At 45.3% G+C, this 14476-nt stretch overlaps 1 protein-coding gene across 1 annotated transcript; it reads right to left on the bottom strand.

The window, feature by feature from the left end:
* Nucleotides 1-4868: 4868 nt before the first annotated feature.
* LOC107281728 (2-hydroxyisoflavanone dehydratase) lies at nt 4869-6350 on the bottom strand. The gene has a single exon (XM_015790934.3). It carries the CDS (start codon nt 6348-6350, stop codon nt 5031-5033), a length of 1320 nt encoding a protein of 439 aa, XP_015646420.1. The 3' UTR covers nt 4869-5030.
* Between the last annotated feature and the right edge of the window lie 8126 nt (nt 6351-14476).

Raw genomic sequence — 14476 nt, 5'->3', positions numbered from 1 at the left:
CGTGGATGCTCTCACCGCCGGGAATCGACCCCTCGTGGCCTCGTCGCCGTTTCCCTCTTCTCCCGCCACCGGTTGCCGCCGCCGCAATCCGCCGCCGTCGAGCAACCTCCGGCGAATCCGAGCCGTTGGCTCGTCTCCCCTCATCACGAACAACCGCCCGGTGTGCTCGCTTTTGCCCGTATCACCGTGGTTCACTCCCCCGCTCGCCGCCGCCGCCCCCCGTCCATTCGCGGCCGGGTCGTCGTCTACCTCCCGCCGGCCCGCGTGGCAGCCACGTAGGCGCCACGTCGGCGCCAGCTCAGCCTAGACCGGGTCGAGCCGACCCCGGTCGGTCCTTCCCCGTGCGCGCGTTGCACCGCGAGCCGTGAGGCTGCGCGTGGGCCCGCCGCATCCGCGTCCACCGTAAACCGCGCGCGTGCACCGCGTCCCAACCCCGCCCGCGCGCGTGCGCCGCGTGCTCCCTCCGCACGGTGAGCCGAGCCGCTGACAAGCGGGTCCCACCCGGGACCGCGCGCGGTGAGCTCGGTCCACCGGTCCCCTCTCTCCTCCCCTCCCGCGCGCGCTCTGGGCCGCCTTTTGGGCCGGCCGGCCCATTAAGCTCGGCCGAGGCACCCCAAATCCCTTGGGCCGCACCCTAGCCGCCCGAGGAAAGTCTAAATTTCCTCCCTCCTTCCTTTTCTTTTTCTTTTCCAAAAAGGATTTAATTAAATCCTTTTCCTTTAGATCAAAAATTCAATAATCTTAGAAATTCAATATCTTCCCGACCGTAAGTCCGTTTGACTCCGTTCAACTTCCAAAATTCCTCAAATCTCGAGATCTATCTAATGGCACGCTTAGAGGTCATTAATAGGGCTTTATTCTCGCCGTTTGTTGAGTTGTCCCGTTTCGCGTGTAGTTTCGGAGGCCGAAGACCCGCAGTGCGAGGATTTCGAGGATCAAGCTCCAGATCTCGAGCAAGGCAAGCCACCTTGAACATCTTGAGCCTATATTTGAAATTTAAGTATATTGCTTGCAAAATATTACGCATTGATAGGATCGCACTTAATCTGTTGTCCCGTCTGCAAGGCAGATTGGTGGACCTACCAAATTTGTTGCATTTGATCCTTCCTTCGTTAATTGATATACCATGTCCCCCTTGAAACCATCTAGTTGCGTCTCGATATTCGTGCACTAGTGCGAGTACCGACGGACGCCTTCAAACTTAAAATCTGAGTAAAAATTTGGGTAAAACTGGAGTTTTACAAAAGACTTGGAAAACCCGACACCTGGGTCGGTGCCTGCGAACTAAATGAATTTCCAAAACCGCGGATCGGGGAACGTACCGGGTGTACGGTTTCCCGCTCTTGCACTTAAGGACCGAATCCTTGGAATTTCATCCAAACATAAGATAAGTACGACCACATGGGTGGAATGGGACACCCCCTGGCTGAGTAACTAGCTTATCAGGGGAGCCTTGATGCCGAGAGACATGTGGATTCGCCGGGGTGGTATCGGGGAGGACCCCTGGGCTTCCTGGCACAGTATGGTCTGGGACCTAACCTGTTGTTGGTCTGGGACCCCTCTCGTCTGCATATGGTAAACCTGTATCAGCTTTGGAAATGCCTTGTCATGAAAGCTTGGAGGTCTCCCGACGTGGCTGATCCCCACGGGTTGGGTGATCCGGGTTAGTAATGTCGTGTGGGTAAAGTGTACCCCCTCTGCAGAGGTTATTAAACTGTTCGAACAGCCGTGCCCACGGTCATGGGCGGATGTGAGGTGATTCCTAGCGTAGTTTTGTTTGACTACTGCTTGTGAAATTGCTGTTGTGAAAAGGGGTTCGATGTTTGAAAAATCAGTAGCTGACGGGATCAGCTAGGCCCGGGTGGCCGTTGAAAGTTGTTGGCCCGGGTGGCCGTTTGAAAAGTTGTTGGTCCGGGTGGCCGTTGGAAAAGCTGTTGGCCGGGTGCCAATCTTGTTTCATTTCTAAAGACTGATACATTGCACATACTCCGACCGGACGAGGCGCACTGTCTTATCCGTGACGTTTGAGAAGCACTCACCTAGTTGTTTTAGAAAAGAGTTCAGATAAAATCAATTGCAAAATACCAGCCTTTCCTTGAAGCCTGCATTAAACACTTAATTCCCCTGGCTTGCTGAGTACTCCCGTACTCACCCTTGCTCTATATAAATAATCCTCCCCCAGTTGCTGAAGAAGATGAAGTGGATCCTGCTGATGAGGAGTTCTTCCAGGAGCAAGCCGGCTACGACGAGTTTTAGGGTTTCGGCCTAGTTCCCAAGTCGTGCCTGTGATGATTGGTCCAAGTCCTGGCTTCCGTTTCCCTTTTGTAATACAGTTGTGAGCTCGGGATCTGTCCGCAGCCCAACATGACTGTACTCTTACTCTATAATAAAGAGACCTCTGTTGCTGTGATATTCTGTCTTCCTGTGATACCAGCACTGTTTCCTGGGACTGGTATCGATTAACAGGTTAATTTGGAACGTCACGGGCTAGTTCCAGTCGGGACTAGTTCGGGGCGTGACAATTGATGAGATTATTAAATATTTTTTTTGACATAATACTAGCTTTTCTTACATAATACAGATTTTTATCAAAGCAGTTATTTTTCCACATAATAGAGAGAGATTTTATCAGAACAATTGTTTTTTCACATAATTCTAAAACAACATCTTATCATCGTTCTGCAGTAAAGCACCATATCCCATCGGAACTCGTTCTCATCGATCGATCGTTCATCCGGCACGGAGATTAGCTAACCTGACGGTGCTCCACAGAAGGGACGAGGACACTGCAGGCTCCCTGCAGCTAAACCCTACGTAAATATAAGCCCTTGTCTGGCCGAAGAACAAACCGTAGCTTTTCTTTGTTGCTAATTTCCCCCGGCCGATTGCTAACGATGCATTAACAGCAGTACTAGTAGCTGAGCTTGCACCCGGGCCGCCGCTGCCTCCCCTCCCAACGGGCCACCGACACGAGCGATAGAGAGCGAGGGCGATGGATCTGGATCGAGAGAGGAGACCGAGAGAGAGAGAGAGGAGACTGGATGGATCTCGATTGAGGGAGGGCTGGTGGCCTTGTCTCCTTGTGGAGGGCCCCACCGGGTTGGCTCATTTCTTAGGTGTCGGTTTTATAAGAAAACTAGCACCTATAATACATTATAGGTGCTAGTTTTTCTTTAGAATCGACACCCATAGATGTTAATAAAAGGTGCCGGTTTTCTACTTTTTATCCCGCGGAAGGTGGGGAAAGGTCCATATGTGCCGGTTTTAAAGAAAAACCGACACCTATAAGGCCGGTCCCTATGAGGGTTCTTGTAGCAGTGGAAAGAACGGTTCTTAAAACAACTATACAAATTTCATGAAAATACAAATCACAGGGACAACAAAATTATAGCAGAAATATAGCAAAGTTTGATCTGGAGAGCACTATTGATGTAGTAATGGAGTTGTACTGGACGCATGCAACTCCATCCATCAGGTTTGAGTTCTAAATCTCTTTTGGCTTTTACAACTCTTTACGCACGTTTACCGTTCGCACGTTTTCCAATCTGCTGAATGATGTACTTTTTAGAAAAGATATAAGTTCTTTTTAAAAATTAAATAAGCTTATTTTTAAATTTATAATAATTAATATCATATCCTAATCCTAATCATTCATATCGTTTTACGAGTGAACCATAATCTCAGCCGAAATGACATCTCAAACGCAGCATAAATCCTTCATAAATATGGTTTGCATGCAGTAGCTGGATTTTGATTGTTTTCAATAGAGAATGGAGGAAGATTGACATAATCACATTACTAGTACCGGTTCTACCTTTTTTTAATCCCGGTTGCAGTAACCGAGACAAGAAAACTGAAACTAAAGTTCTTAATTTTTAGTACCGCCAATTGAAGGAACCAGTATTAAATGCATACTAAGTAAAAAAAAATAGGCGATTCCATTATTCCTTATATGTAGGAACTGAGCAGAGATCGACAGTGTGAGTAAACTTCCATACACATCCACTATAAGAAATTCTTGGCCATGGTAATCCTGAGACGTACTGATGCTGACAGCAGTGGGTTCGACAGAAACACGTGAGTAAACAGTGTGAGTAAACTTCCATACACATCCACTATAAGTGCTATGTAAGTAGATTAAAACACGTGAATACCTATAGGACGTTCGACAGAAACGAGGTACCAAACATTCAAACTTTTTTAAGCCTTTGCATCCAACACTGATGTCATTGTTAGCAAGCCCGTAAGAGAGTAGAAATATAACAAGATTATCCAAAAATTAGAGGAAAACAGGGGACTAATTGTGTAGTTAATTATAGCGTAAGTAAAATGTAATTGTTCATTCAATATATACTTGAGCTGGCTTAGTGGTTGGAATGCTGTCTTATTTAAGGGGAGGGCCTAGGATTGATTCCTGTCTACAACACTTTTTTTTTTTTGCTGTTTACTTCCTTCTTGCACGGACGAATAACAGAGCGGATCAAAGTACTGAAAATTCGACAGTTTTCTCCATTTTTTTTTTGCTGTTTTCTTCCTTCTTGCCCGCACGAACCACGGAGCGGATCTAAGGGCTGAAAATTCGAGAAAACTGTCGCAAGTTTTCTAGCAATTTCATTTTTGAAATATTAGTACTTGTAAGTACAAGACCATAATTCATAGTTATCTTTAATGACAGACCTTCATATTATTAGAGATACGTAATTATTAGAGATACGTAATGTCACTTGGTTTCTAGCTATTTATATAATATAATATAAAACCGGAAAAGTACATACCACCGAAGGATCATAAATAATTTTAATAAGAATGAACATTACAACTTACAACTGGTTGCAGATAACTTGTACTTAGCTCCTTGATTGATTTAAATATTTTTTTGACATAATACCAGCTTTTCTTACGTTATAGGGAGATTTTACCAGAACAGTTGTTTTTCCACATAATAATTATAAAACAACATCTTGTCATCGCCCAGTAGTAAAACACACCGTATCCCATCAGAACTCTTTGTCATTGGCCACGGAGATTAGCTAACCTGACAACGGTGTTCCACATAAGGGACGAGGACACTGCAGGCTCCCTGCAGAAGCTAACCCTCCGTAAATATGAGCTCTGGTACGGCCGAAGAACAACCCGTAGCTTTTCTTTGTTGCTAATTTCCCCCGGCCGATTGTTAACGATGCATTAGCAGCAGTACTATTTGCTGAGCTTGCACCTGTTTTAGTTCTCTTTTCCAACCTGTCAATAAATACTGCTTTGTACTCCCTAGTGGGCATGGGTAGAAGAATCTGTGGCGAGTCGGTAGTGTCATGCAGCTCGGAAAGGATGGTGGCCGGCCACCGCAGCGGCGCGGGGCTATGGCTAGGCTGGTTGATGAACCGCACGATGCTCTCCATGAGCCTCCTGCTGGTCGCGCGGAGAGGGCTGTAGAGGTGGAACCCGTGGTCCTCGCCCTCCGACTCCACCACCGTCACGTCGGCGCCGCCGCGCATGCGCGCCGCCAGCCGACAGCCGCGGTCGCGCAGCGTGTCCATCCCGGCCACGGCCATCAGCACACGGCGGCAGGACAGGGACGTGATCTCGTGGTCGGCGGGGTCGATCCGGTGGTCGTCGTTCCCGGCCTGGCCGGCCGTCACGAATGGCCACAGCTCGTCCACCTTGTACGGGGGGAACGCCGACACCCCGTCGTCCCAGACCGTCTCGGACGGCAGCCTCTCGGCTCCCCAGAAGAAGGGCTGCACCATAATAAGTCCTTGGATGTCGTCGTCGTCGTTCTCGCGGCTGGCGCGTGCCACCGTGTGGTAGGCGATGTTGCCGCCGGCGCTGTCACCGGCGACGAACGTCCGGCGGAGGTCGCCGTACTGCGCGAGCCACGGGTCGGAGAGCGACTCCACCCACCGGAACGCCGCCCACGCGTCGTCGTACGCCGCGGGTATGGGATGCTCCGGCGCGAGGCGGTACTCGACGGACACGACGAGGGCGCCGGTGCGCGAGGCGAGGGAGGCGGCGTAGCGGTGGTACGTGCGGCAGAAGGCGCTCTCCGTGCAGAAGCAGCCGCCGTGGAAGTAGAGCACGATGGGAAGCCTCCTCCTGCCGGCGGCAGCGGCGGCACCGGACGGGAGGAATAGCCTCGCGGACACGCCGTTGTCTCGGTCGATGGCGACATCCCTTGTCGCGACCCCTCGTGCGGCGCCGGCGCCGCCGTCCTCCGATGCCGGCACAAAGGTGCTAGTGAGGAACCGCACGACGCAGCCGTCGTTGTACTTGCGGATGAAGGGGTAGAGATCGAGGGCGACATTACTGGAGGCTGCGCGGCCATTTGTTGCCACGCGAGCCTTCTTTGATTGCATGGTGGTGGATATGTACGTTACGTACGTATTACGAGGGCGTTCAGCTATAGGCAGCCGGCCGTTTAGTTTACAGGCTTTGCTGTTTGGTCCTTGGAGTGCTGTGCTGCTAATGCATGGCTCCGTCTTGTGGGGTTTTTATAGCCGACGGTCGCCTAGCTCCCTCCGGAGAACACCGCGAAAGGTATCTTCCTCTCTTTCGCCTTGTTCACGGCCCTAGTTACGAACAGAAGCCCATGGTGTGAAATGCGTAATGAGATCAGGGTTTGAAATTTCGGAATTGGTTTTCTTGCCGGTGGAGATCAAAATTTCGGAATTTTCTGGCCGAAATTATTTGAAAATTTGAGTGATTTTGAATAAAATTTGACCAAATTCACAAAAATTTGCAAAAAAGGGAAATTTTGGGCGAGATGTAAGCTTGCCGGTGGGGGGCGAAATTACCGAAATTTCGAAAATTTCAAACCCTGAATGAGATCCTAAAATTTAACGGTCGAATACCCCACAATCATGTCATGACGATTGACATGCGATGAATTGTAGAACGGTAGAAAATACGGACAAACATCTAATCATGATGACTCGTAGAGCGTGATTACATCTATTTTTAGTCGATATAGCTTTAGGTATTAGGCATGTTGTGTCCTTTTACTTTTAGTTATGGGCATTAGTTTTGACCTTCTGTTCTTTAGTATTCGAGTTAAGCCACTAATTAAGTATATTTGATACTCCATATCCTATCTTACTATAAAGTTATCTCCCACTAACTACTTAAGCTTAACATGCAAAGATGCCACATCATCATCCACTAACAAGATGCCACATCATCATCCACTAATTAACAAGATGCCACATCATCATCCACTAACAATGATCACATTTAAACATCATACAAACATGCTATATCTTTATAGTTTTTATAATTTAAGAGCTTTTCAAATACAAACATGTTAAATTATCATCTAACATAATTCACATAATATTTCAATGTATATCTTTATTATGTTTTTTGATATCCTATATACTTATATAGTCCATCCTCTCTTAGGTAGTGCTTAAATGATTAATCTTGTCGACGGGGGATACCCGTAGACCGGATATAAAGGGTATTGGGGTACGCTAGTACGAGGATCTACGTAGTACGACATCAAGCAAACAGGAAACAGGGATTATACTGATTCAGGTCCCTTGGTAGGTAATAGCCCTAATCCAGTTGATGTGAGATTATATGACGAAAATCACAGATTACAAAGGGAATAGTGGAACTCGGTGATACCGACGAGGCCGTAGTCGAGTTGGTTCGACTAGATCACCCGGCGACTTGGCTCCAATAGGCTCCGGCTTCGTAGGCTGTGATGGTTGTCTTGTCTATGTGACTCGATGCCTTTGGTCCTCCCGAGGGGTCCCTTTTATATCGCAGGTCAGGTGGTTTCCTAGTAGGACTCGGAGACATCGGACCCTGCACGATACAGTGACGACCCAGTCCTATATGGGTAGAAATCTTTCCATTTGTGGACTTCGTGATGAATTTCCTTAACATATACAGAGAACGTCCGTACACGCGCAGATATACCATATCGCTGTATAGCGTCTATCCAAGGGTAGAGTGTATGCCTTATCCGTAACCCTGACAAATCTATGGTCCAAATTATCTTTCTTCTTTTTTTCTCTAATTAAGTCATATCACATCAATTGTTTTTAGCCTTGAGATGAATAATCTACGGTCCAAACTATCTCCCTACTTTTCTTCTTCCATAAAGTCATACCACCTTACTTTTTACGTTTGAATCATCATTCTACATACTATTGAAATTTAAATTATCATAAACCACACTAATTTACTTAATCTGATGTTATCTAGCTATCTTACACATTATTTTTTTATTGTTATCATACTAAATTCCCGCAGCAATGCGCGGGGTTTCACCTAGTTATTAAGATTTGGCGGCTCTAATTTCTTTTTTTTTTTGGTTCTTAGAGATCGCACACCTCGTAGCTCGCATATGCCATTATTGTATGGCCTTGGCCTTGTTCTACGTACAACTTGCATTAGGCTATTTTCAGCAACAGCTGATTGGGAGAAAAACTCCTTCGTTCTTCACGTGATCGACTCCCGAACTGCTAAACGGTGTGAGTCTTTTACAAATTTTTCTAAAAAAGTTGCTCTAAAAAATCATATTAATTTATTTTTTAAAATTTAGCACTACGGTGTGAGTCTTTTTTGAGTCCCACTACGATGCTCTCTACTCGTAATAGAAAGCAATTTGATCTCATTTGATCTAATTTGTTTTATAAAGCAAAATTTTGTCAATCGATAAACAAGGGCCCCTCGCATCAATGTGATTATCGATTGACAAATAGATGACGTGATCACTTTTTAACAAACATTCAACTATTAGTTTTATTAAAAATACAAAATTATTATTTATTATAATGTTGATTTGGTTTATTATTAAATCTATGTTAAGTTTGACTTATATTTTTACATAACTTTTAATGAAACGAATGAGTCTAAAAAAGTTAATTAATAGCATTATCCATCAAAGGTCAGATGGAGTATTAGCCCTAGGGGTGAAAACGGAGCGGATAGTTTCCGTCCGCTCCGGTCAAAAACGGATACGGATAGTGTTCGGAGCGGATTTTTTTCAGATAGTTCGAATACGGATACGAATACGGATATTTTTTCTCCGGATACGGATACGAATATGGTAACGCAGTTTCCGGCGAATACGAATACGGAGCCGAATATCCGGAGATTAAGATGCGCGGATATCCGCGTAACGCTTGATGTCTCTCCAGCCTCCAGCCCATCCCTTCAATTTCAGCACATAGTTTTCTCTCGACTATCTAAACCCTAGCTGCCAGATGGGTGACGGCGGCGGCGGCGGTGACGATGGCAGCGGCAAGCCGGCGACAGTGGCGGCGGCTATCTTAGATCTCCTTGGCTCCTTGCTGGAGTTGCTGGGCATTGGCCTTCAATCCCCCTAGTGCTTGTTTGTGCTTCCTATCTCCCTAAATCATGGGACAGTGGGAGGCTAGGAGCCGTCACCATCGCCGGCGGCAAGGCCTCTTGCATGCACTAATCTCTTAGGTAATCCATTGATTTGTTCTTCTCCTGTAACCTTTGTTTTGTGCCTTTCATGAGATCGATAAATTGATGTAGATCTTGGATGTGCTTTTTTTTACTTTGTGTCTAGATTGGTGATGGAGTCTGGTAGTGCAAGTAGTGCAAGTGCAGCTGCAAGTACCACTGCATCATCTCCAGTTTTGCAACTCCCAGCACCTCCAAGCCATGCTACGGCAGCTACGCAGGACACTTCTCCTACTGCTGGTGCCTTGGCACACAATGATGCAATTGATTTGACAATCAATGATGATTCTGAGGTTTTACCTCCTCCTGGTAAGAAGCAAAAGAAGTGTAGTTCTGAAGTTTGGCAGCACTACACTAAATATAAGGTAAGCAAGAAAGGGTCAGATGACACTGTGATTGTAGAGGAGTATGCTAAATGCAACAAGTGCTCATATAAACGTCGGTGTGAGAGTAATTGTGGCACTTATGTTTTCTGGAATCACTTGAATAACAAGCACAACATCAAGTCAGGTCAACAACAACTACAGATGAAAAAGAGTGAAGATGGTACTGAAGGAGCTGTTGAGACATACAGGTATGATGAGACGGTTAGCCTGAAAAAGTTCTATATGGCAATCATCATGCATGAGTATCCCTTTAACATTGTTGAGCATGATTACTTTGTGGATTTTATTAAGTCTTTACGCCCTACTTTTCCAATTAAGAGTCGCATTACTGTGAGAAAGGATATTCTAAACATATATGAAGAGGAAAAGAAGAAATTGTGGCAGCATTTGCTTACACTCTCATGCCGTTTTAGCACAACCATGGACATGTGGACATCTAACCAAAATAAAAGTTATATGTGCATCACAGTTCATTGGATAGATGACACTTGGAAGATGCAAAAGAGGATCATTAAGTTTATGCATGTAGAAGGACATCATTTAGGAAGTAATATGTGCAAAGAGTTTTATGACAGCATAGTTGATTGGAATCTTGATAGAAGGCTTGTTGGACTTACTTTGGACAATGCATCGTCTAATGATGTTTGTGTTAAGGGTGTTATTTTAAAACTCCGTAAAATCTCTCCTTTAATTTGCGATGGCATCTTCTTTCATGTGAGATGTTTCAATCATATCTTGAACCTTGTTGCACAAGATGGTCTGAAACAAATCACAGGAGCTGTATTAAAGATCAGAAATACTATTTCAATTCTAAAGCACTCGCCACTGCAGTTTGAGGCATTTCAGAAGTGTGCCTTGGAAGTTAGTTTGCATAACACAAAGGGCCTTTCCATGGATACTCCTACAAGATGGAACTCCACATTTCTCATGTTGAAGAATGCTATCTACTACATAAATGCTTTTGATAGGTTGTTTCTTCAGCATGGTAGAAAGTATGCAAAGTGTGCTCCCACCAAGGTAGACTGGTCTATGGCAATAGCACTATGCAAGTGCTTGAAGCCATTTCATGAAGCAACTGAACTATTCTCTGGTACTACATATGCAACAGCAAATCATTTTTTCGGTAAGTTTTGTTCCATCAAGCTTTATATTGCTGATTGATGTAACAATACAGATGGAACAATAAAAACCATGGCAAACGCCATGCAAACTAAATATGATAAGTACTGGGAGAAGTCGAATATGGCTCTTGCTGTTGCATGCTTCCTTGATCCACGTTACAAAACAAGTTCAATAGAGTACTATGGTATGAAGATTTATGGTTTAGAAGCTGCAGAAAAATTTGATGAGTTCAATGGGGTTATCAAAAAATTGTTTGATGTTTATGCTACTAGTGCGTGTGCAACATCAAAGAAGAAAGGTGCTGAAATGCATGTGCATCAACTTCAAATTCAATCTGATCCTGTTCATAATACTGATGAGTTTGATGATATCTTTAATGAGAATGACAGTGGCCATGATCATGAGCAACATTTTCAAAGATTTTTGCTTGAGAGAAGTCAGCCAATTTGTAGTGATAAAACCGAGTTACAAATTTACATGGAACAACCACTGTTACTATGGACTTCCAAAGATCCATTTGATATTTTGTCTTGGTGGAAGCTCAAACAAGCAGAATTTCCTATCCTCTGCAAACTTGCTTGTGATTTCTTATGTATTCAAGTGTCAACTATTGCTTCTGAGTCGGCATTTAGTGCTGGTGGCCGTGTTGTTGATCCATTTCGCACCCGTCTTGATCCAGAGGCTGTGCAAGCTTTAGTTTGCACCAAAGATTGGATTAAAGCAGCTAACAATGGTACACTTTGTGTCTGTGTTCATTGCTTATTTGGCCATTCCTTCTTGTATATATCAATATATCTATAGCTGATCCATGATCTGATCTGGCATCATTCTTAGGTTATAAGACTCAGGCTATCATCAATGAGTTGGACATTGAAAGCGTAGAGAGGCATCTGGCAAACTTATTGATAGTGGTGAGCTATTTTCTTATTTTACCTCTATGAATATTTTTCTTAATATAAAAACAATATTATTCGACTCCTGTAGGAAAAAGAGGAGAATAATGATGACATGGAACAGGATGATGTTCTGATGGATGAAATGGATGAATAATGATGTTGCAGTTTTCATGCATCGGACTGCAAGTGTACTGAAAATTGCTTTGGGCTAAATACTATTTTGATCTTATCTGTGTTACCTATAGAACTCGAACTCAATATGTGTTGAACTTTTCAACGTGTTTCGATTTGAACACGATACACTTTGTTTAATCTGTGATGCGTCCTACAACGATGATATTTATATTAAATTAGATAAATATATGTGGTGCATTTGTATCTACGAGCAGTTTGAGTGGTCTCTATATTCCGAGAAATATTCGTTTTCGTATTCGTGTCCGATCATATTCGATCCTTATTCGTATCCGCGATAATTCGTATTCGTTTCCGTATCCGAGTTATTCGTATTCGTTTCCGTATCTGCCTAACAATATGAAAACGGATACGGTAAGAGCATTATCCGTCCGTATTCGCTCCGTTTTCACCCCTAATTAGCCCTCTAATTAAACTATTCGTAGAACGACCAAACCCGGCACAGAAATGAGATTTTGAATAGATTAAAGTCAATGTGATTTTTAAGGGATTCAGGAGATTTTGAATAGATTAAAGTCAATGTGATTTTTAAGGGATTCAGGACAACTTGGAAGATTGTGCCAACGGTATAATTGAGCGTCTCTAAAGCGCAGGCACACTGGGTGCTTGGTACATTCAACATGAGGGCGCAATTTGTGCAAAGCCGACTGTTATCCGATCTGTCCGGTCAACGAGTTACATTCAACATGAGGGTGCAATTTGTGCAAAGCCGACTGTTATCCGATCTGTCCGGTCAACGAGTCTGAAGCCTTTGGCATTAAGGCATTAGCAGCGCGCCACCCATTTTGCGGAGCCTGGGGCTGCCACATAGAACGAAGACACAATAAAAATAATACTTGCCATAAGTCTCACAGTGCTATGTAGCATCAAACAGAAGACACACAAATAAAAAAAAATATTTCTCTCTCCCTTATCCTCAGTCCGCTCCCCACCCAGTCCGCCCGTGCGCCTCCTCCCTTCTCCGGCTGCCACGCCTCCCCTTCCTCATCCGGCACAGCAGCAGCGCTGCGGATGGCGACAGCGGCACGGACGGCCCGAGCGGCAACGCCGACGCCTGGTGGCCCATGTGGCGACGACGCCAGCGGCAGATCGGGAGCTCGACGACGCTGGTCGGCAGGGCGGCTCGAGCGTCTCCCCTCCTCCTCCTCTTCCGGCCGCCGTGGATCGAGGGACGCCATGGCCGGTGGCATGGCTGCTCGAGCGCCTACCCTCCTCCTCTTCTGGCCGCTGTGGATCGGGGCAGTGCGGCAGCTCAAACGCCTCCTCTCCTCCTCTTCTGGCCCGATCCCCATCCATCCAGCGCCGGTGCCACCTTACCGCCGGATCCCCACCTCGGCGACGGCCTCTGGCAGTGGGAGGGCAAGGTCGGCAGCGTTGAATCGGCAGGAGTGAGCTCGACGAGGGACGGCGTGCACGGATCTAGCGGCGGGGGCCGATGAGCTCGGCGAGGGACGGCGGACGCTGATCGGGCAGCAAGGGACGGCGGAGCTCCTTTCTCCCCATCGGTGGCCTCTCCCCTCTCCCCATCGGCGGCCGGTGAGCTTCCCCTTTATGCCCAGCAGCCTTCCTTCCTCCTCTGGCCGACAAGATCACTGGCGTGGAGCACGAGGATGACTGTTCTCTCTCCTCCCTCTCTCATCCTTGACGCGCTGTGGGTCCCACCTGCAACCGAGGAACCCGTAGCTAAAGTTTGCTACGCGTTCCTGGGGAGGCCGTGCATATGGACAATGTGGCACGGAATATTCGACTTTTTGCGCTGAGGCCAAATGCCACGGAGGTGTACTGTGGATGGCCTTATTGGCACTGGCAGCACGGACAAGGACATCAAAAGTGCAGGCGAATGGCGTGAGGGACAACTGACAGGCACGCCTTTGTCAACTAGTTGTTGGAGGAAGAAACTTCAATTTTTTCTAAACTAGCAACGGTGACAAGTGCGCTTCTCATTCTTTGCTCTACAGTTTATAAATTATGAAAATACAAACGAAATAATTAAAAATAAGTTATAGGTAAAAAATATATATCTATATATGTTCTTGATGATTTAAAATAAAATATTGAAAAACATGCTACAATAAAAGTAAATCTCAAAATCAATTCAAAATACAGATTTCGATGGCTAATAAGCCAACGAGCAAACGACGATGAAGTAGTTAGAGGGGCCACTCGGATTGATGCTATTAGTGTTGCCAATCCGTGCATTACAGATGCTATCATATTATTATACTACAATTTTAAAATTCTAAAAATAGTCATCGTCGATGCTTTATCTTAAAAGAATATATATAGTACGTGTCAGTTACGTTTTGTTAACTACAATTTCTTTTTAGTTTAAGATAAATTAATAAAACACTAATTTATATAAGAGTCCAAGAATTGTGCCATATATTATATATTTTAAAATTACTAGAAAACATGCCCGTGCATTGCAACGGGTGAAGTCTATTT

Source organism: Oryza sativa, chromosome 7 (genome assembly GCF_034140825.1).
Source record: "Oryza sativa Japonica Group chromosome 7, ASM3414082v1".
Taxonomy (NCBI): domain Eukaryota; kingdom Viridiplantae; phylum Streptophyta; class Magnoliopsida; order Poales; family Poaceae; genus Oryza; species Oryza sativa.
The sequence above is the reverse complement of the archived record's forward strand: the minus strand, read 5'-3'. Positions and strand labels throughout refer to the sequence as shown.

Bases quoted from the DNA above. Each gene is read 5' to 3' on its own strand.
- LOC107281728 (XM_015790934.3), bottom strand. From the start codon at position 6,350: ATGCAATCAAAGAAGGCTCGCGTGGCAACAAATGGCCGCGCAGCCTCC.